Genomic DNA, 23494 nt, shown 5'->3' with positions numbered 1-23494 from the left:
AGCATATATCTAAATCACACTCTGTCGGGGCTCTCCTCTGGTAGGCTCATGGCCAATTTAACCCCAGGGGACAACCCACTTCCACTAGTGTAACTCCCACACTATGTTCCAACTAGGGATGCACCGATTGTGAAATACTGGGCCGATACCTTTGTTTAAAATAACAATTTGGCAGATTTCCGATATTGTGTCGTTGTTGTTTCCCTTTTGTGAGCGGGAAATGAAGAAATCTTCATTATGAAAAAATAACTATCATCCCTTCCCTCTAGGGCAGAAGGATTTGGGGAATGAAATCTAATTATTTATTTTTTTTGCCAGATATTATGATTCAATTTTTTATTTTAGCTAAAGTTCAATATTCACTGTGTAATATTCTTATGCAAGGATGAGAACATTGCTATAAATTGCCAGCAATAAGTGCCTGATCACTACTGCGCACACTCTGGCTCCGAAATTCCAAGATGGCAGCGCCCGTATCCGAGATAATTTGGCTTCACTTTTAAACAGTTTGAGGAAGTGGAGACGCATCGTCCATCTTTAGATACGGTCTACGATCTGAACTGGCACATAGCTGGTGAAACGGGCTGCTGACCTTTCATAGTCACTGTGTGATGGAGTGCAGAGCTAAGCCAACACAAATGTCTCACTGTCCTAATACTTCCTAAATACTCTGTTTATGCTATAAGTTAGAAACACTCTCAACATGTGTGTTCTGGGTTTGTCATCTTCTCAGTCTTTCTTCGTTCAGCTTTTGCTCCTTTAGTTCACCCTCTGAACCTCAAATACTGTCGCTGTTGGGCGGAAATCGTCCAAATGTCCAAAAGGCTAATTTGAAAACAATATATTGAGGAATGCATTCTTTACATTGCTTTTCGTAGCTATATGTACGAATGGTTCATGAGAAACAGCCCAGTATTGAGCTATTTACTTCTGACAAAGTCAGATGCAATCGCTTCGTCAGTGCCTCCAGATTACAAGGATGATAGTCCAGGGGTCTTCAGCGTTTTTAAGCCAAGGGCCCCTTAACTGAAAGAGAGATGGAGCAGGGACCCCCTACTACATATATTGGATAAAATGAATTTGCAAAATAAACTGGACCTACAGTAACGTGTGGCTGCGGCCTAACGCCTTTATACCTATTTTATAAGAATAATTGTTGGCATATTTTTATATATCGTGTTTTAATGTCATCAATGTTTTTTTGCATAAATAGGCTGATTTATATTTGCTAATAATATAATGGATTTAAGGTAAGGGGTTTTGAATTGCCCCTCAGGGACAAACACACAGTTATTTAAATTGATTTGAATTGAATGTTAAGACGTTCAGTACCTCTGTCCCGGACCCCCTTGTTGAAGATCTCTGTGATAGTCGACTGCTGATTTGTATTCCATCTTTGATCTTCAGCTGTTTACTTGTTTGTTCCCCCCTCCTTCCTCCTCCTCTCCTTCCCGCCCGTCCTCTGAGATTTAAATGTGCGCAGGCAGTTGAATCAACAACAAGATTATGTGTAATCAGCTTCTATTGAACATAAATCTTGAATGCAGTATCTTTTGTACAGGAAGGTCATATATTATGTATGGGCTCTAATTCTAGGTCAAAACCCCTGTGTGTTCCTTTAGATAATGTGAGTTATTGTGCTCGAGGGTGTCGAGTCTCATCGTTTTGAAAATTGTCATTTGTGCAATTTGGAAACAAAAACGTAACCACAAACGATAAGAGGGCTGCGCGATAATTGTAGCAATAAGAGGGAAAATATGTGATAACGCAATAACAATATTACTTGCAATTAGAGTTTGCAAATTACATAGGGCCTTTTTTTTCCAACCAACGGTAGGGCTGGACAATATATCAATATTATATCAATATCGTGATATGAGACTAGATATCATCTTAGATTTTTGATATCGTAATATGACACAAGTGTTGTCTCTCCTGGTTTCATAAGCTGCATTACAGTAAAATGATGTCAGTTTGAGAACTTACCAGACTGTTTTAGCTGTTCTATTATTTGCCTTTACCCACATAGTCATTAAATCCACGTTCTTGATGAATGTATATCAAAAATCTAATTGTACAAATATTTTGTGAAAGCACCAAATGTCAACCCTACAATATCGCTATCGAGGTATTGGGTCAACAATAACGTGATATTTGATTTTCTCCGTATCGCCCAGCCCTAACTCACGGTTACCTTTTGTCGGCTAAATTTAAAGGCGAAGCCCGCTTAATCGACCGGGGCTCTGTACCTGGCTCACAGTCACCTTCTATCTGCTAGACTTAACTGCCATGTGACTGGCCAGCGCTCGCCGCAATTTTATCGGTTATCATACGGATTGTTGTGCATAAGTTTCATACAACATCACACGAACCATTTCATGAGAATGGGTTGGAATTCCCTCATGTAGCAGGAAGCATCACACATCTAAAATAAATAACCAGTGGCTTGAATCAAATTTTACAAAAGATACCCCCCCTCTCCTACCCACTCTTTTCTCTCTACAGGGACAGAAGTGGGGAGGGGAACTGTGGTGGGCGGATGGGTTGATGTGATTAATGCTGATGCTTTGTGCTTAACATGTTGCATAACCATACATGAGAATTGCATGTAACAAACACTCTCGCTCACTCAGTTTAGGTAAGTCTTAGATAACAATAAGACAAACCATATTCCATATATGTGTCTATATTTTGACATGTTAAAGCATGGAGGTTGTAAAACACACGTAGGCTCCACCGGAAATAAGTTTTTCAGTAACTATGTGATTGTGCTGAGATGTACATGTTCTTATTTATCTGTTATTTTTTTATTTTATTATATATATATATATATATATATATATATATATATATATATATATTTTTTTAAAACCTGTTCAAAATAAACTAACTACTTTTCGCTGTAAATATCAAATATTAAAGCTGATAATATTTCAAGATATGTTGAAGGCTCCGGTGATTAAATTTACTGTAGACATCTCTGTTTCCTCCCTCCCCCTCCCATTCCCTCCCTTCTCTTCTCTCCTCCCCCCTCAGGGAGCCTGGGTGCAACAGTGGAACCTCCTCTTTGAGAGAGCTTCTCTCCTCTGGATGGTATGGCTGAAATGGTACGTAGGCTCAGTCAAAGGCTAAAAATGTAGTTAAAAATGAAGGCGGATGAATAACAGGCAGGAAGAGACATGAGTGCTTGAGTGTGCATGTCCCTTTCCTCAGCTCTAGATAGAGTAAGACGCTGAAAAGAGGACTGTCTTTATAATGTAGAGCGCCTCTCACTTGTGATGGATTTACTTGTAACCAGTTAGGGTCAGGGATCACTAGGATTACTTTTTTGTCACAGGCTGTTCTCATGAACCATACGTAGATTTAGCTATGATAAGTAAAGCACTGTGATTCCTACGTATTCCACGTATTTATTGTTGTCAGCACCACATTGACTGCAGCTGTATAAGACCGTAGAAAGGAGGTCAGGGTGGATGTTTGGGTTATAAAACACAGCCGGGGCGCCTGGGTGGCTCACCTGGTAGTGTGCGCACCCATATATAGAGGTATATATATATACTCCTCGAATCCTGCGGCCCATTGATGCATGTCGTTCCCCCTCTCTCCCCTTTCATGTCTTCTGCTGTCCTATAAAACCCTAACCCTTTCAACCAGGAAACGCGTGGTCGGAGTGTTTTAATCTCAACCACGGTCTTTTTCATAAACGTAACTAGTTGTTTTAGTGCCTAAACGTAACTGTTGTCGCTGCACGATGCTCATTTTTTGTTGGCTAAACTAAACTAGCAACGCCCGCCGATGGCGTGCATACATTTTTGTACGATATCGTACGAACTCGTTCATGCAAAAGTTGTGGATAGTAGCTGCTACGTTTTTGGTACCAACTCGGTCGAGGTTCCAAGCGAGCTGAGCCTAGATACTAGAAGGTGGAGTTAAAACACTGCAAAACACTGATTGGTCAGAAAGAACCGTAACTAGCGCGACCCGGGACATCACGCTCAAACACGGCACTTTTAAATAGCCAAGCTACTGCCAATAGAGTCCACAATTTTTTTATTCACTCACCACAAACTTTAAAGAAATGGCATCCTGCAAAACTACGCCCGACACTATGTACACTACGCTGTAGTTTTAAAAATGTATCTTTTTATCTACGTTTTTCTCCTTTTGTCCACACAAACTGTTTGAAAACGGATCTTTTAGAAAACTCCTTCCAGGGTGAAGGTTTTTTAGAAACTTTGTTTTCAGTGTTGCTGTGTTGACGGGGTAAAAAAGAGTTTTCTTCTTGTAACATCAGCGTGAACGCCGTTGTTAGGCGTCACAAATGAGGCGACATTTTGTGCAGTGGCAGACATGTCCAAAGTAATGCTGGTTCTAACCACTTACAGGACTTTTTACATGTTGACACATGTACAGTGACTTTTCCACTATAGTGAGGAACAGAATTCAATGCGCTTCGTAGCATTCGTTCCGTTGCAGCCAGGTAGCCTTCTGCTAATAGCTTTTTTCAGGCTTCTCATTGGCCAACATGGCTTTATGGTTAGGGCTATATCGCTGCCTGTTGGTTTGGCTCTTGACAGGACTTCTTTGTGTTTTTGCATTTACATTTGACGCAGATTTTCTTAAAACAGTGTGTGGATGGGATTTCCTTTTAGAGCACACAGGACAAACCCTGTTTACAAAAACACTGTGTACATGTGGACTCGGATTTGCAAAGAAACTCCCGCACACTGTCTAACTTTTAAAAATAAATGTAATAGTTTGCATTGTTTCGGTACCAGATCATCATCAGGCCCATTATAATTGTTCAAACAGGGGTTTTTCCCACTGAAGAGAGATGGACTGAGTTTAGTTTGTACCTATGAGAATGTTCTAGATATGATGAAATTGGTGAAGCACTTGTACATGCTACTAAAGAACAAGTCTGTTCAAGTGGTCCTCACATGAGGCCCAGTGTTTAATTTCATGTTTGTTGTGCGTAGAGTGAAACAATGAAAACATGTCGGAGAAGGTTGCAAAGAGCTTCTGCTGAAGCCCTCCAGGAAGCTGTATTATGCGTAGATAAAGCAATTGACTTGCCCCCCCACTCCAAACACAGAAAGGGTAATAATTAATGTATGATTGTTACATCTGCCTTTCTGCGATTTTAGGAATTGAACCAGAAGGTTTTTCGGCAGACACAGAGTTTGTGAATCGTAGAAATTTTGATATTTGGTGTTGTTTTGTGAGGCAGAAATTAGATTGGATTAGATTAGATTCAACTTTATTGTCATTGTGCAGAGTACAAGTACAAAGACAACGAAATGCAGTTTGCATCCAACGAGAAGTGCAAAATGAGCAGAAAAGTGCAACGTGATATTCAAGTATAAACAGGACAAGAACTATAGTGCAGTGTAGACAGTAGTGTACAGTTGGTTTACACAAGGTGGTTTAGAGTAATACAAATTAAATATAAATGTGTGCAGTGTATTAGCAGTTACCTTATAAGAGCGGAATAAATATGGCTATGCAATATGAACAATGTATGAACAACATGTACAGATATGTACAATGTAGCAGCAGTAACATTATAATAGTACATAGTATAGTAGTACAAAAATAATATAGATAAATGCAGTGTATTATTATAAGAAAAACAGAATAAAATATTGATATTCATTGTGAACCATATAGACAGATATGTACAGTATGTACAGTTATGTGCAGTGTGTTAGCAGTACCATTGTAGTGCAGAAACAGTAACATCATAAGAGTAGTGAAAATAAGTGTATGTGCAGGATGAATAGTATGAAGAGGAGTAGAATATGGCTATGTAGAAATGTAGTTACAGTATGTACATTTGTAAATAAATAAAAAAATAGGACACTACGGGTGGGGGGTTCGGGTTTGGGGGCTTAGTTGGTTGGTTTTCACCGGGATGCAGAGCTAGAGTTCAGTAGGGTGACAGCCGCAGGAAAGAAGCTTCCTCTGAACCTGCTGGTTCGGGTGCGGAGAGACTTGAAACACCTTCCAGAGGGAAGTGGGGTGAATACTCTGTGGTTGGGGTGGTTTGATGATGCTGCGCGCCTTACGCAAGCATTGCTTGCCCTGGATCGCCTCGATGGAAGGGATTGAGGACAGTCAGTTTTCACCACCCTCTGCAGTGCTTTCCGGTCATGGGCAGAGCAGTTGCCATACCAAACTGTGACACAGTTGGTGAGGATGCTCTCGATGGTGCAGCGGGAGAAGTTCACCAGGATCTGAGGAGACGCTTGTGAGCCTTCTTGATCAGGGTAGAGGTGTTGAGGGAGTCCAAGAGAGGTCCTCAGAGATGTGGACACCCAGAAACTTGAAGCTGGTGACACTCTCCACCTCGGTCCCGTTGATGAGATTGGGGATGTGTGTAGGCCTGTCACGATAACAAATTTTGCTGGACGATAAATTGTCCCAAAAATTATTGCGATAAACGATAATAGATAATTAACTCTGTTAACCACAAAGGCACTGGAATAAAAACCAAACACAATCAAAAAACAATACATAAAATGGAAATTACAAACCACACACAACAAAAACAATAAATAAAATGGATGTAAACAAAATTGCACTTAAAAAAATATTAAACGTTAGGCTCAGACATAAATAGTGCCAAAGAGATGAAGCCAATGCCTCAACAGGCCACATGCAAAAAGCTTTTTAAAAATAATTTCTCCAGCATAAAGCTTTGTTCAAATAAAGCAAAAGTGAATTGCCACAGCAGGGTGTGCAACAAAGACGAGAGAGAGAGAGAGAGAGAGAGAGAGAGAGAGAGAGATAGTAGGTTGTAATATATCGTCAAAATGACGGCTTTTCGACGATACTATCCTGTTTGTACTTTGTCGACTAAACGCCCCAGTGATCGTGTACTGTCGGGAAGACGGAGATGGCCCATCGGTTGTAGTTTTTTTTTCCCAGCTGGGAAATCCGAAGTGCTCCCACACTGCAGCTGTCGCGTTTGGCTTTGAAACCCAATTCCATCTTTTTTTTTTTGATGTTGAGAGCCAGGTTGTTGTTAGGTGCTGGACCTCCTCCCTGTAGGCCGTCTCATCGTTGTTGCTGATGAGACCAATCACCGTAGTGTTGTCTGCAAACTTGACAATGGTGTTGGAGCCATGTACAGGTGTGCAGTCGTAGGTGAAGAGGGAGTAAAGGAGAGGGCTCAACACACGCCGGTGTTCAGAGTGATGGTTGAGGAGGTGACTGAGGTCTGTTGGTTAGGAAGTCCAGAATCCAGTTACAGAGGGAGGTACTGATGCCCAGTTCACTTTTTGGTTTGGTGATCAGTTTGGAGGGGATGATGGTGTTGAATGCTGAACTAAAGTCAATGAACAGCATTCTCACATAGGTGTTGCTATTGTCAAGGTGGGACAGGGCAGAGTGATGGGCCAGGACCAGCCTCTCGAAGCACTTCATAATGATGGGGGTGAGTGCAACTGGACGGAAGTCATTAAGGTTTGTTGCAGTGGAGTGTTTTGGCACCGGCACGATGGAGGTGGTTTTAAAGCACGCAGGGTCAGCTAATGACAGATTAAATATGTCAATCCAAACCTCAGTCAGCTGCACAGCACAGGCCCTGAGTACGAGGAGAGAGAGGGGCTGGTGATCTGCAGAGACCACAGCCTTGATGGCCAACTCCTTGTTGTCCCCATCAAAGCGGCCATAGAAGTGGTTTAGCTCCTCAGCCAAGGAGGTGTCGGTGACAGGTGGGGGAGGGGTTGGAGTTAGTGGTTTTGTAATCTGTGATGGCCTGGATGCCTTGCCACATGCGTCGGAGGTCAGAGTCATTCCTGAAGTGAACCTCAATCCTTAGCTTGTGGTTGTGCTTGGCCTTTTTGATGCCTCTTTTCAGGTTAGCCCTGGATGAGCTATAGGCTTGAGCATCACCTGATCTGAATGCGTAGTCTTGTGCCTTCAGCAGGAGTCTGACCTCACTGTTCATCCATGGCTTCTGATTAGGGAAAGTAGTAATCCATTTGAGGGTGGTGACACTGTTGATGTTTGAGTTGATACAGTCCAGAACCTCACTTTATGTGATTGTAATAAATGAGAATTTACTCAGCCTTTTGGTTGCAGCACCATGTTTTCACGGTCTTTACACCAAATTATCCAACCACTCAGCGACCTTGTGATTGTCGCTGTGGGTGTGTGTGTGTGTTTGTGCCTGCAGGTTTGTGTGTGTGTGCAGTATAGTGATTATTCTTTCTGTTCATCTCGCAGCCTTTACATCCATGTCATTTCTCTCATGCAGTTCCATTGATTGTCCCCCCACCGCTCTGCCTGGCAGTGATTGGACACTTTTCTCCACTTGTCTGGTCCCCCCACTGTTCTTAACAGCAGAAAGACACACTAACATATTTTTCTGAGCCGCTGCCAACTTCATCCTCAATTTGTCGGCATTTGGATTTATAGTTTATAGTTTTTTTATAGCTGTTATCTCATAATGTTGCCATGGGATGTGCGATAACGGAGCGTTCTTATTGTAGCAGTTTGTGAATATGAAGATGAGTTTTTCTTGGACCAATGAAATTGGACTCATTTAGTTTGGACCCAGATGGCTGATAAAATGAGGGACATGAGCATGCAAAGTCTGTTAGGCAGATGACAATATGACCGCTTAGAGATAAAAATTGAACACGGAACAAACACTGAAGGTCTGAGAGTGTGTGTCGGTGGGGTTTTTCATTAAACAAATGAGAGCCAAGTGAGCACATTTGGCAAAGGAAAACTGAGAAGGAGGGCAGCAGTTCCAGGAAGAGCAGAGAATAAGTCAAACGGAGAGAAACTGAGGCTACTGGTTCTACCCATAGACTGTAACAATGGACATAGCAACAGTGATGTCACCCATTGGTTTGTGGCGGGCTGTTTTGAAGCCAGCAGTTTGCATTTTTGGCCATCGCCATCTTGGTATTTTGGAGCCAGAAGTGACCATATTCAGGCTTTTCTCATGAACCATTTGTACACATAGCTACGAAAAGTAAAGCACTGTAATTCGTATGTATTCCATGTATTTATTGCTGTCAGCACCACATCGACTGCTGCTATATGAGAGCGCTGTGGACCGCATAGGGAGGAGCTCGGGGGATGTTTGGGTCATAAAACAAAGTGCTTTCAAGCCGGGGAGCGGAGTTCACTTCCCGTGGAAAACAAAAGACTTTCACCCAGGAAAAGTGTGTTCGTTCCCCAGGAGTGTTTTACTCCAAACCATGCTCTTTTTCCTAAAGGTAACTAGAGGTTTTGGTGCCTAAACTTAACTGTCGTTGCCGCATGACGCTCACTTTTTGTCGGCTAAACCCAACTGCCACGTGCCCTGAAAGGACCGTCATCTGGTGGCGGCTCGCGGGGACTTGTAGCCGGCTCACAGTCACCTTTTCTCGCCAAAACTCAACTAGCAATGGCCCCGGAAACGACCGCATCTCATGGTAACTGGTATCTGTCTGAAAGTAACATTTTGTCGGCTAAATTTAAGTGTAAAGGTCGTTAAATGTTCGTTAAATATCATACAAATTTGTTCATGAGAATGCGTTGCCATGTTTGGACACAATGGCGGAGCTGGGGGAGGATGACGCGGCTACAGCTAGTGTTGTTTATGGTTGCAACGGCGCTGCAAACGCTCAAGAGGGAACAATTTTCAACACTTTTGAAGCACGTCATCCAGTGGAGATTTCCATTGCATAAGAACCTTAAAGGATGGTTGTTCCACATTATTTTCACAAACAAATTCCTGCTTTAACAAGGACTACAGTACAGAAATTTAACTATGACTCCTCTGGAAGAGAACACTGGCCTAGAGGCCTACAGTTTCCTCTCGCTCAATGTGTGAACCATCCTGCTCATTGATCTTTTCCCGGAGTTAAGGCCAACCACACACACAGCACGCACACACACACACACACACACACACACGCAACACACACACGCAACACACACACGCAACACACACACACACACACACACGCAACACATGCAACACACACAGTGGCAGGAACATATAGGCTAGAACATGAATTATTAATATAGCCTATATGTAGTAAAAGTGGGTCACACTGCTGTGCATCCCCCATTTGTATTAAAACATCTCACCAAAGGACTACAGTTGAAAAAGAGCCAGTCGGCTAACGCTGGCACATTTTTAGAAATGTTGATGAATGTGCTCTTTCCTTATAAATAAATAAATGACATGAAGTGTACTTACTGCTAAGTGTACGCTTCCTTCAACAGCACAGTGATGGTCAGTCAGCACAGATTATAAGACAATAATAAACTCTATGTAGGAATGTCAATCTACAACTTCTGGTTCAAGGTATATTATTATCCCCGGAGGGCAATTTGGTTAACAGCCAGCAGTCATACATAAACAACAAATACAACCAATAAATAAACAACACAATTAAATTATGTAATTTTTAATAAAGTCATTCAAAAATGACGATTATAAACAGAAAAGACAGGAGAGACTTATAATTGCAGTTCTAAAAATGGTTATGAACTAGTTAAAAAACATTTTTTCAGACAGAATGCACACTAACACACAGCTGCAGTGACGGACTGGGTTCAAAAAACGGCCCTGGCAATAACCTAGCTGGCAGGCTGCCACCGTTGCTGATATGATGAGCTGATATGCTGATATGCTGTTTTGTTGTAGCCTAGAAATCTAGACGCACCCTAGCGGCAGAAAATGTAATTTTCAGCCAGGGTCAGTCTAGCAACTCTCCGTTGGCTGGAAAAACCAAATTCTGGTCAGACCAATCACACTGTGTATAGAGTCGGTGGGCGGGGCTTAACATAATGACGGCAGAGTTGCGACGGTTCCGCGTGAATTCTCTGCTACTTGAAAACAAAGAAGATGGCTGCTGCTGCTGGCGAACAGCGGTGTTTTGAATCGGCTTTGGCTGCGACTCTGGAAGACTTGGAGTTCAGCTTTTCTTTGAGAAAAGAACAAAGAACGGCACTGAAGTCATTCTTAAAAAATGTGTTCGCAGTTTAAAGTTTAATCTATCAACTAGCGTTGCTCTGGTTGGTTGTAGCGTTATCCTATTGCGTGCAGAGGGAATTTGAAAGACAACCATTTATTTAAAGTGTGTGTGAAGGTGTGTATGTGTGTGTCAGTATCAGGATCAGAGAATGACAGCTTTCCTCTGTTCCAGTCCAGAGTTACTCTGATCCTCTGGAGCTGCTTCTCAAATGGGAGATATAGGGCAGAAGGACGGGAGAACAGTGTTTGGAGCTGGTGGAGACCACACTGAGTATTTACCTCTAGAGAAAAATATTGAGTTTCTCCGAGTGCAGACCACAGAGAGCCTCTGGAGCTCTTTGATCTCTCTTCTGTAAGAAACTCTCACACAGCTTCTTTAACTCCAGGTTACGAGGTGGTTCTGGCTTTGAAGATCTTCTCTTACAAACTGGACCCTCCTGTGTTGGTTTCTCTGCCCACCAGCTCTTCAGACAGTCTTTACAGAAGCTGTGGCTACATGACAGAACAACAGGATCTCTAAAGCCTTCATGACAGACCGAACAGCAGAAATCCTGCTCTGACATGGAAGCCATTTTGTCTCTGAGGGCAGCTGAAAACAGCAGAAATGGCAGACGTTAAAACAGGAAGTCAGTTTGGGTTTCCCTCCCTCGCACACGGGACAAGTTTGGCTTCAGGGCTGTCTGCCAGAAGGGTTTATTTGAACCCAAACCACTATCTTTTTTTCCTAAACTAAACTAAGTAGTTTTGTTGTCTAAACCTAAGTGATGTCTGGCAGAAAGCCCAGAAGGTAAACGTCTCCCGTGTGCCCCTCCCTGCTGCAGAAAGTTACTTTAACTTTGGGTCTCAAAGGTTTTTTCAGTCTTCAGAAGATTACAGTTAAAGTATTTCACTTCTTCAGTATTTTGATGTCTTTTTATCATGTGTCTTTTTATCATGTGTAAGGCATTCTTGTTACAATTAAATAAATTAAATAAATAAATGAAAGTTATTTTTTGTAACTATGTGTTTCATTAGTCTTTCAACATGCCCTCCTTCACTTCCCCTCAGCCCTGGGTATGACGTAACAGCATACGTCACACTGTGGCCACTTGGAGAGCAGAGGGAAATTGGACGGGGGATTGAAATGGAATGCACCCCTTGTTCACTTTCAGCCCAAACTTCTAAAGATCAACTTGCAGTGTTAGGCTTATAGCGCTACTGTTTCAGCTACTGCTGTGTGTTTTATTTCAACCCAGTCTCACGGCAGGTCGTGAAATGGTCATGTTCTTTAATCTATTGATTTGTGTACTTGGACAGTTAATGTCTTTTATTTCGTGGTGGTTAGCACTTATTTTAAACTACCGTAATGTATTTCAATGGGAAGCATCATTTGTGATGACAGCACGACTACGTTAGCGAGTAGTATGAAATGTCGAAAATCCGCGCAGGGAGGTTGGTTGGGGTAGTGGATGGGTCAAACAACACAGGACTTTCGCCCCGGAGACCAGGGATTGTGTCCCGCGAGTGACGTTAACTTTCCCTGTTGTTCTTTTCCTAAAGTCAACCGTCCTGTTGTTGTCGCACGTCCCCAAGAGACCGCGGGCCGTGTGACGTGTCCTTTCCCCGTTCTTCTTTTCCTAAACCCAACCTCTGTATAGATGCTTCCCATTATGTGCTGACCACCACGAAATAAACAAGATAACGTGTCCATGTACACGAATCAATAGATTAAAAATAATGTCACCATTTCATGAACTGCCATGAGACTGTTGTTTATTTTCCAATTTTATTTCCATTAATTATGGCTGCTACTTCTGCTACTTGGGCGGAGTGATTTGCTCGCAGCACCTGAGAAGCCCCGTGGTGAAGAGCAGAGAGTAACAACGGGGCTTCTTAGGTGTTGCGCTAATCACTCCACCCAAGTGGCAGAAGTAGCAGTGCTTCGCCTTCTGAGAATATAGTTCCCAGTATGTATACGGTTAGAAGATGGCTGTCTCATGTGACCTTGTTATTTGTACACACTGTGACTATACAAATCACAACATGTATTAGTACCATGTTGGCGTTATTTTGTCACTTATTGGGACTAGCGGTGGGTGCATCAGACAGAGTTACAACACGCACAGAGATGAGAAGGGTATATATGGACTTATCTAACTCTGGGGGATACGGTGAATAAGCTAAAGTCCCAATAGGTCGGCATGCTCCTTTAAACAGTGTGGTATTAGTACTTTTACGATTTTAAAGATCGGAATACTTCTTCCACCACTGATCAGCAGTCATTGTGGTCCAGTGAAAAATACGTCGAATGCTTACGAATTCCAGTGCGTTACTTTTCTTAGCTGTATATATGAATGGTTCATGAGAACAGCCTGAGGTGTAGGCAGACATTACTCCACAGCGTTGTGGAGACACAGTTGGCAATGCGAGACTTTGGTATATCAGACCCTGCAAGAGCTGAGAGTGCTGAAAGTGTCCACATAATGAGCGGAGGGCCCTTAAAGAAGCCCATTAGCCCTAATAAGCTGCAGTTTCTAGCAACCCAGGGGAGAGGCTGGAGGTGCTTCTACAGTACTCAGCACACACACACACACACACACACACACACACACACACACACACACACACACACACACACACACACACACACACATCTTTCCTCTTGCCATCCATTTTCACTCCTAGCTCCTATTCATTTGCATAGAACAAACACACGTAAATGCACACACAAGTACACACACTCTCTTGTTGTCCCCAGTTTTCTGCCTCTGGGAGATGATGGTGTCTGGTGTCTGTGGTGACAGTTATTGATTAAGGGACGATGGCAGCTCCAGTTTGATCTCTCAGCCAGAAGGACTCATTACTCCACCGCTGCTCTTATTCAAGCTAATGTGAGGAGAGAATAGGGTCGTTTTTTGTGCCTTTTTTGGACCATTTCAATGAAGAAACACAATCACACTAATCAAAGCAAATCAAGGAAAGAAAATGCTTTAATAAAACAGAAACAACAGCAAAACCTGTCATACAAATGAAGAGGAAAGTAGAGAAGGGACAAAACAAATTCCCAACCACATCTCAGTCAGTCAATCTCAGAGCTTCTCCCCTGATTTCAGATCAGTTAATGTTTAATTTAAGTGCATCTTTGGTCCCTTTTTCCTGCGTGTTTTTAATGTTACTGACAGCTGACATCCACATATGTAACTGATTACTTTTGGATTTTTTAGATCCGTACAATAACAAGCATACTGAAATATCTGTAGCAGAATTTCCCCTGAATCCTCCAGGGATCCGTACCGTACGGAAACATACAGATATTTGGTTTGTTGTGATATGTCTCATGTCCTCTGGTATGTTGCGTTCATGGTTTTTGTTTTGCCCCCTACTGCAAATCAAATTTTCCCCTCGAGGGACAATAAAGGTCTGAACGGAAGGGCCTTTCTTCCTAACCAAGGCTGACATTTTGCTTACCAAAAAGCACTTTCAGCTGAAAAAACTCTCTGGGGTGAATAAATCTGAAAACTGGGATCTTTTGGAAAAAAATTGTTTCCCTCCTCAGATACCATGAGTTCAAAGCATGCCCAAGCCCGAACCAGAATGCATTTGTGTATGGCTCAACCACACTATTTTCTGTCATCGGCTGTTGCTGCGAGCTCAATAATGGAGTTCATCAAATAAAGTCATACAGGTATACTATTCCATCATGCAAGGCTAGAGTTCATGCTAAAATTAAAACTCAACGCAACCTTTTCTTTTTTTTAGAGCGAGCGTAAATAGTCTAAGATACAACACAAACTAACCAATTCTCATTAATTGTCTTTACACTGATTTAAACAAATACCTTTAAAAAATGTAGTAGTTTACACACACTGTCCTTCTGCCCTAGATACTCACTAGAGCACCAAACGTGGATTAATCCGCCACTGAAAATAGTCCCCAACAAGTAACATTTGCTAAAAAAAAAAAATGTTCAGGAAAGATGTTTCATTGAGCTCAATTTTTCTCTTTGCAAAATGAACAAAAACACTGACAACAAGGAAGATCTTGGGCAGATAATGAGAATACATATGAAACAAAATTTAAATCACACCCTCTAAACTTAAAAAAAAATCAGGTTTGAATTGAAACCAAACTGAAATTACTATGCTTGTTAATAAGATATTTTGTCAATGTACAAAGGAAACCATAAAGTGCTTCTTTGGAAGGATAGGAAAAACAAAACTCAATGGATGACTCTTCCAGACCATAAAGAAGTCATACACAGTTACTGATTGGTTTGTAATACTGATTATTTACTGTATGACAGACAGATTGGAGATGACACTTTTGGATGAATGTGGTAATCATGTAGACGACAACACGTTTTTCCTCAAGTTTTTCAATCATAGTGGCAAAGAAAAAGATAATTTTCTATTAAAATGTTGCTCCGAATCTGTGACGGTCTTTGAGGCAAAAATGTGGAACTTTGTCTAATGCACAATTTTCAATCATTTCATCCAATATGAGCCCCCCCCCCACCCTCCTCCTTATCAGTGTTTCCTCTGCAGTTGTAATTTCTGTTTTCATTGGCAGTACATTCACTCTTTTCGTCTCTCAATGCTTTCTGCCGCATCCTCGAATATAACTGGGGCGGCTGGTTAACAGATTTGTAGGCAGCTTTTATACGCACCAAACAGCCATTGAGATGAGGCTTGATGATTGCTTTTGTTTAAGAGACTGCTTTCCTTTCTGCCATTTAAGTCGCAGAATAGATTGTGCCTCCTCCACCATCAAGAAGCAGAAGAAAAGCAATTTCACACCAAAAAGTAGACGGGACTGGGAGGGAACGACAGAAGACACAGAGTTTATTAGGTGATGCCCTGCTAATACAGCACACACAAAAAGCACATTTTCTTCTGTTTCACCCAATCGCTGCTCTGGAATTGATAAGACAAACAACACTGCAGACCTCGACTTGGATATCCCAGAAACCTTTACGGTTGCAGAGGGATGAGCTGTGACATTTGTGTAAGTGTGGGTTTTGTGACCAATGCCATCGTGGAGTGCGATCCGAGACGCAGATGTGTGTCTTATCTGCGGTGAGATGTGGCCGAATGGAGGCTCTGAGGAGCGCTCCAGCTCACACACAAAGGGAGAAGGGTTTTTATCACTTTGATCGTTATTGAAGCCTCTTTTTTCATTTGTTTGCTGTGCGCCTCAGCATTGTTAAAGGTGAGGGGGAAGAGGCCAGAATGGGCTATTGTCTGAGGCTCGAGGTGCCAATAACAATTATTGTGTATGTGTTATGACTGCTTTTCACAGAAAGGTTAAAGAAGAGCTTCATGATTGCAGATACAATGGCTCAAGAATCTCATTAAGTTGCAGTCTCCAAAGCCAGGAAGCCCGTCAGTAAACATCCTACTGAGGCCACGTCCACACTAAGCCGGCTGAAGTAGAAATGTTTCCCCTAACTTTTGATCCTCCATCAACAATAAGCCAGCAGTTACCCAAAATAGAGATTTTTTTTAAATGCCTGATTCCCAACCACGTTATGCATATTAAAAACTGTTGAGTCTTACTTTTATCCCTGGTTTTTCCATCTACTGTAGTATCCAAAGTGCTTTAAGGCCTCATTTCTCAGATGTTTTGGTTTCCATCCCTATCCTCGAGAAATTCTTAGTTGATGCACATACGATTTTGTCGACTAATGAATTAGTTGATTCAATCGACAGATCTGTAAAAATGACTGGTTAACAATGGTCAGCCATCGGGCAGAAATAATAATCTAAATTAGCATCCCTAGTTCAAACCCCGCCTCCGGTGTAAAGTAGGCTTGGTTGTCAGAATGTCTAATTGGGAAGGTACAAAAAATGTAGCAGGCACACCCCCTTCGACAATTCTGATGTTGGTAAGAGGCTTTCCGAAGCAGTTGGATGACTGGATGAGCACTTTGTTTGAAGCCTACTGAGACCTGTATGGAGGTGATTGTACGGAGAGTGTTACTGAATAAGGACCTGTTTTCAGTTTTCTGTCAGTGGACAAATAAAGGTCAGAAAAATGCTTCAAAATGTAAGCGCGGCAGTTACATTCATGTTGTTCAATACAATCTGAAGCTTGTTTTTATGAAATTTAGATGCAAATGTGTGTTTCTGTTCATTTCAAATAAGTAGCGCAGAGTACAGTTCAAAACATTTTTATACCGATACCAACAATTTCACTTCGATACCAGTTCCTACCTAAACAATACTTTTTTTCGATACCAATTTTATAAAACAAAAAGAAATTACAACATCACACATTATGGCACAAATCTTTTTATTTATTTTTACATTAGACAGCCAATCACAAACATTAGCTCTTGGTAGAAGCATGCTGCATGCTTATTGGTTCACTAACGCTGATGAGATTTACTCCTTAGGTATTGAAATTAGGTATTGAATGACGAGGCATTTTTCGATACTTCGGAGGTAATTCAATCAGTGCCTAAAACGTATTGGATTCGGTACCCAGCCCTACAAATAAGTAGTCCTGCAGGCACAGACGTGGAGCGAGAGTAGCTTCAGGTAATGCGTTTGTTGTCACAGGGTTTTCTGCAGTGGCACACTTGGCTTGGTAGGCAGTCTATTGTCTGGCAAACTCTCCTGTTGGATTTAGCGCTTAATTTTTATACATTTCACACCTTTCTACTGTAAAACAAGTTCACCTGAATAACAAACACTCTGCTTTGATTAATTGTCTTTGGAAAAACTAGTTTATTTTCTTTATTTTTGTCCTTATTTTCAGCCGGATGTCCGTCACCTTACACTTCCTTTTTGTTGGTGTTCTAACCTCCGGTGGATTTCTGAGGACTATGGTTATCTGCTCCTCAGATCTCTGCAGGGTAAATCCAGTTCCACCAAAACAGGTTCCTTCCCGAGACTATTTTGCAGAGGCGCCGTGGCTCCGTCTGGCGCTTAGCACCGCCCAAGACGATTGTGATTGGTTTAAATAAATGCCAATAAACCAGAGCACGTTTTTCTCCCATCCCGGAATGCTGTGTGGACTAGCCAGAGCTTCCCCCACAGCGCTGTGGAGGAAGGTCTAGGAGACTTGGCTAGCCCTGAATTACGTTTAATTATGTTTACAACATGTGGCCCCAGGGACGGGCATTGGAGCGATACATTGCATTGGATACTTGTTATTCAATTCTCTGTGTATTCTGTATGTGTCCCTTTCAAATAAGAGAGCCCAAGGTGACTATTCAAGATATTAAATGTACAATAGTTTGTGCAGGAGGTCGGGGTGGATGGTTAGGTAGGTAGCAAACATTCAGCTCCCAATAAGATCTAGATAGATCAAGAGAAATTCTCTCCCAAAAATGTCCTTCCTCTCCTCTTGTACTCTCTCACTCTCTTCATTACTTCTTCATGGAAACATCTTTGTAAGGTTTGCCTTAAAAGACTTGTCAGTGCCACTGGCGATGCTTTAACTCTCTCTGTGAGCTCGACTTCATCACGGGAGGCTGTCCTGGCTTCACATCTCTCCGGGTCTTATGCGCATTTGTGTTTGAAATGCCATCTGTCATTGTATATCCGTACACTGGAGTCCCAGTCTCTGGTGCAACCAACACACACGTTGTAAAGCTCTGGACACACGGCTGCATCTGTTGTTGTCATGACCTCGTGCATGCGGCTTGCGAACGCCTTCGAAAAACTCAAGCACGGTCTGACGGAGAATGAGTAATGAGAACCCACCAAGCCTTTAGTTAATTAATTGTCATTCATCTGCTTCTGAGGGAAATAAGTGTTAAGTTACTCGCCACGAGAGCGACGAGAAATTACCGAGGGAGAGAGAGTGACGGGGCAGATAAAAAGAGGAGAGAAGACGAGAAGGATTGGCCTATTACGCTCCATTTAGACTCTTCTCAATTTGAAGGAAGTCCGCTGTGTGTTGGCCTCTTTACGCCGTCTCATCTACAGAGACATGAGCAATGTGTGAAGAAGGCGAGGGAGGGATGGGAGGGCTGGGTGGAGGGACGACAGCATTCATCTTGATGAGTCAGGGAGGCGAAGAGGCGAAGAGGAGAACTCGGCGAGGCGGAGGCCTATTTGGGTGGAGTCTGAAAGCAAGAAGAGAGTGGTATTTGTACAACGTGTAGTTTGGGCTAAACAATGTGGCAAAATCGTACAGTAGAAAAAGAATATATGACTTGTGGCTGCATGACATGAGGAAAATATGGGATAAGTTTACATAGTTCAGTCACTTTATTATCCCAGATGGAAAACTTGATCTACGAAAAGACAACAATACAAAAACATAGCGTCAAAGTACAACAATGTGTCCGGTTCATACAATATACAGAATACAATTTTATACAATACCACAGCAGCAATCTCTAGAAGAAATCTAGATTACATGAGCAAATTATGCGGAACGTAGGAGTTTTTACTCTACTTGTACAATTATAGGGGAACCACTGCATGCTCTGCAACCCTGAACAGAACTAGCCATTACCCGGAGGAGCTGAATGTGAGAACGCTTTTACCCGGCCAGCTCCCGAGTACGAAGTCTGAGTAATGAGTCGGCGTGTTGATGACGTTTCTATCAGGAGGCTGGCACGAAAGAAGACAAACATCCTAGGAAATTATGACTGAAATTATTTATTTCATGCCTCGCACAAAGCGGCAAAAAGGAAATTAAACCGATGTCGTTTCAAACGTTCTGCAGCCGTAAACCACTGAAAGTCTTCCACGAGACTTCTCCTGAAAAATAATGTAGTATTTATGACCTTCAGATAGGAGCATCAGATGCTTTTCATTCTCACTTCCTCTCCGATCGACTACATGCATTACAAAGCAGTTTTTAAAAGTGAGCAAACATTGGTGCTCATATTTAAAGTATTTCCGTTGAGATATTACAAAACTTTCGAAACAGCAGACCAGATTAAAAAACTGGAATGATTAGCGTCTCCATGTATGTTCCTACAGTGCATTCAGTTACAACATTAAACACAGTGGGACAGATTTCGGGGACTGGAAGAGATAGAGGAGAGTATTAGAGCGGCAGACGGAGCGTGTTCGGCCCAGAGACCCTTTCTCCCTCTCAGCCAAATCCCTCTCTGTGCCTCGGAGGAGTCACGTGGATCTTTCAGAGCCAGCTGAAATATTACCAGGCCTTGACATTCGTCGAAAGAGAGAACGAGCTCAATTGGTGCATTTAATTAAACCTGTGAGACTGCATTTGTGTGTAATTGATATCCTCAAAGGGGGGCCAATGGGTTATGTATGTGATATATTATGAATATATTACAGAGTAGTCTCGCATTACCAGACCTATCTCCCCAGCGCTGTGGAGGAAGGTCTGGCTACACAACAGATACATTCTGGGACAGGAACAAAAATTGCTCTGGGTTGTTTGCATTTCTTTTAACCAATTTCAGTCGTCTTGGGCGGCGCTAAGCTCCAGACGCAGCGATGGTGGCTCTGCAGAACAGTCTCAGGAAGGAACATATTTTGCCCCCCGAAAAAACACCACATACAATATTAAATGAAGTTAACTGTTATACAGTAACATGAGCTATTTAAATGAGCTGATACATGGTTAAATCTCATTGGCTCTTACCAGTGTATCTCCTTGTGGACTTCATCCACAGCAATCCCACCAATCGGTCCCAAAACGTCCCAGTTAGAGAGGAAATGACCTAAACATATTCTTTGTAAATCTTTACAATCTATCCCTGAAAGAACCGAGCAGACCTGACTTGTTGCATGATCCAAATGTTCTTAAAACGGGCCATTTTCAGCGTGTAGCTCGCTAGCTCCAAGTCTGTCGTTGTTTCCCGAAGAGAACAGAGTTTAGAGAACGGCGACACACAGAGATGGCAACATGAGGGACAATGTCAGGCCATTATCCTGGTAATGTACTTCCGTTGATCCAGACTAATTACACAGTAATAGTCTGGTTCATTTTTTACAATAATGTGAAAAGAGACAATTATATTGTTAATCACAATTATCTCTGAGACAATTAATTGTGCAGCAAAATACGGAATTGTTACAACTCTAAGCACCAGCCTAGTCATTAATCTGAGTTGAACCTGTTTAAGATGGAGATAGAGAGGTTTCAGGGTCCAGACTCAAACTGTGACCATGTCAGAGCGCCTGAGGGGGCAATGAGGCAGACGAATGGCCACTCGCTGCTCATTCGACAGCACGGAATAGATTAGATAACATGGCTCGGCTCAGGCTGTCACTCACTGCACCAGGTGTGCGTGTGTTTGTTTTTCTGAGAACTCTGCAGCCTCACATATGGACACGGTCCATGGCTGCGGGCCCATTTTGTTAAGAGTGCAATGTGTCCAAAGGCGCTGACCGCAGACCTTGTTTGTGTCAGCTCATGTAACACTAAGGACACAGGAGACCCTCCCATCTGTCGCGCATGTCCTCTTCTTACTCTACACCCATGAAGCCACCTTCAATATAGTTCACCATAAAATGATTCTCGGAAAAAAATAATCTATATCAAATTAGATAATGGATGAATCATCAGGAAAAAAAATGCTGCATATTCCCTGGTTTGATTTGTGGCGTTTACCGGTATTTGTTTTATATCATTGTACGCTGAATATATTTTGGTTTTTGACTGTTGGTCAGATAAAACCCTTGTCTCGGCAGCCTTCCTCTTTTGCTCTTCTGGTTTCTTATCTCCCGAAAAAAATCTCCACGTTTGTTTAGTTTTTTTTCCTAACGGAATAACTTTGATTTCAGATCCTCTGGTTGGTTTTTGCGCCGTTCTGTTTTCTGTTTTTCCGTCTTCTCCGTTTCGCCGTAGCTCGTAATCGACACCACACGGTGGTTGTATGAAACGTTACGACATGGTGTTTCCAGATAAAGATTACGTTTTCCAAGCCTAACACCCACACAAAACCGCCCAAATTTCTTTCTAATCTGGCAACATTTCTGCAGCCGGCTGATTCAAACAGACGCAGTGTTATTTGCTTCATTTATCCCCGGCCAAATTGGCTAGTAACTTTACAATGTCATTTATTTTTACCTGCTTTTGGCAGGTGTTAATTAAAAGCCCTGGACTTAGATACTTGTGATATAATACAATCAATATAATCAAGAGACCAAGCGATGAAGATTATAATCTGTAGTTTAGAACTGCAGAGATTATTCGATTAAACTATTTTCTATCTATCAACAGTATCTGGCACGTTGCTACTCTGCCTGGTACGTAACATGATCACGGGAAACTTAATAACAATAAAAGCAGCAACAGAACAAAAACCATCCTAATCGACTGATAGAATGATACCCCAAAGGACAGGTTTACAAAAAGACTTGCTATCAAAATCCTACTTGAGATTTTGAGACAGATAAATAAATCGTGACAGATAAATAAATCCAATAATGAACGGTGGCCGAACAGCAAACGGTCATATGAATCATTTCTGTAGGGGTTTTGAAAAGGAGTCCAGCCTCAAGGGGCGGCCGATTAAAAGAAGCTCGTGCATGGATCATTTTGGAAGGCAATGACAAACAGTGTATATCAATATATATAATATAAAAAGTCAAATATCTCTGACTGTATTACTGCATGTCTCTTTTTTGACATTTGTCGTAATTTTTGTTGCTTTTTGTCGCTTCTATTTGACGATTTTAACTTTTTTGTAGATTTTTAAGTCTTTGGTCGCATTTCTGATGACATAAAGCCCTACAAAAGTCAGTTAAAAATAGTTCCTTGGCCATTATAGAATTTAATTTAAGAAACAATTCAAGCAAAACAAAGATTAAATTTTTAAAAGCAGGCTACCACACAGCCAACACAGCCTGAATATGAAATCTCTCTGCTTCTGGGGAGTCTCAAAGTTGGTAAATCTGCCAAAATCTGCTTTGAGTTTCACGTAATCGCAGTTTGAAAATCAGTTTCCCGTCTTTTTGGTTTGGCGCACAACTTGGCGGTCCAAAATGTATTGTGAACATAAATGGATAAGCGGGCCAAATCAAAATTTGTGAGGATTCAGCCCGCGGGCCTTAAATTTGGAACATATGGAGTATATTGTAATTTAGTTTGTTGGATTCATGAGACTTATATTGCAACATATCGGACTGCAGTGATCAAAAAGATGTGTGGGACTGGAGGATTGTTGTGGGCCAGAACGGTGGAGTGCTCTAGCCTTTTCCTGCTGCCTTAAAAAAGCCACTCAAGTGTAACGGAGACCTTAAACCACCCCAAGAGTGTGCGTGAGTGTCTATCTGTGTTAGCTCATCTGTGATGGACTGGCAGCATATCCACAGTGTCCGCCTGCATTCAGTGTCTGATGGGATAAGCTCCAGCCCCCGTGACCATGCATGTGAATAAGCGGGTAAAGACGATCTGTAATTGAAATATATACCATTCAATGGTATCAAATGCTCCAACTCTTAAGCACAATACAGCCTACATGTATGTAACAAAACGTTACTACAAAGAATGTAATTCTGTAACTACCTTTCTGAATTTATTTTGTCATGCAATGGCCTTGAGAAGTCCTCAAATATTCTTCGCAGTCCCGGTGACTCTGCCTCCTCT

At 42.0% G+C, this 23494-nt stretch overlaps 1 protein-coding gene across 1 annotated transcript in view; it reads left to right on the top strand.

Annotated features, from left to right (window-relative positions):
- LOC114556393 (SH3 and multiple ankyrin repeat domains protein 2) overlaps positions 1-23494 on the top strand; it is a 280188-nt gene that overhangs the window by 17545 nt on the left and 239149 nt on the right. Inside the window, exon 2 of the mRNA XM_028579367.1 lies at positions 3037-3107. Coding sequence (XP_028435168.1) covers positions 3096-3107 — 12 coding nt within the window. The 5' untranslated portion in view covers positions 3037-3095. The remainder of the gene's footprint in view (positions 1-3036; positions 3108-23494) is intronic.

This window comes from Perca flavescens, chromosome 1, assembly GCF_004354835.1.
Source record: "Perca flavescens isolate YP-PL-M2 chromosome 1, PFLA_1.0, whole genome shotgun sequence".
Taxonomy (NCBI): domain Eukaryota; kingdom Metazoa; phylum Chordata; class Actinopteri; order Perciformes; family Percidae; genus Perca; species Perca flavescens.
The sequence above is the reverse complement of the archived record's forward strand: the minus strand, read 5'-3'. Positions and strand labels throughout refer to the sequence as shown.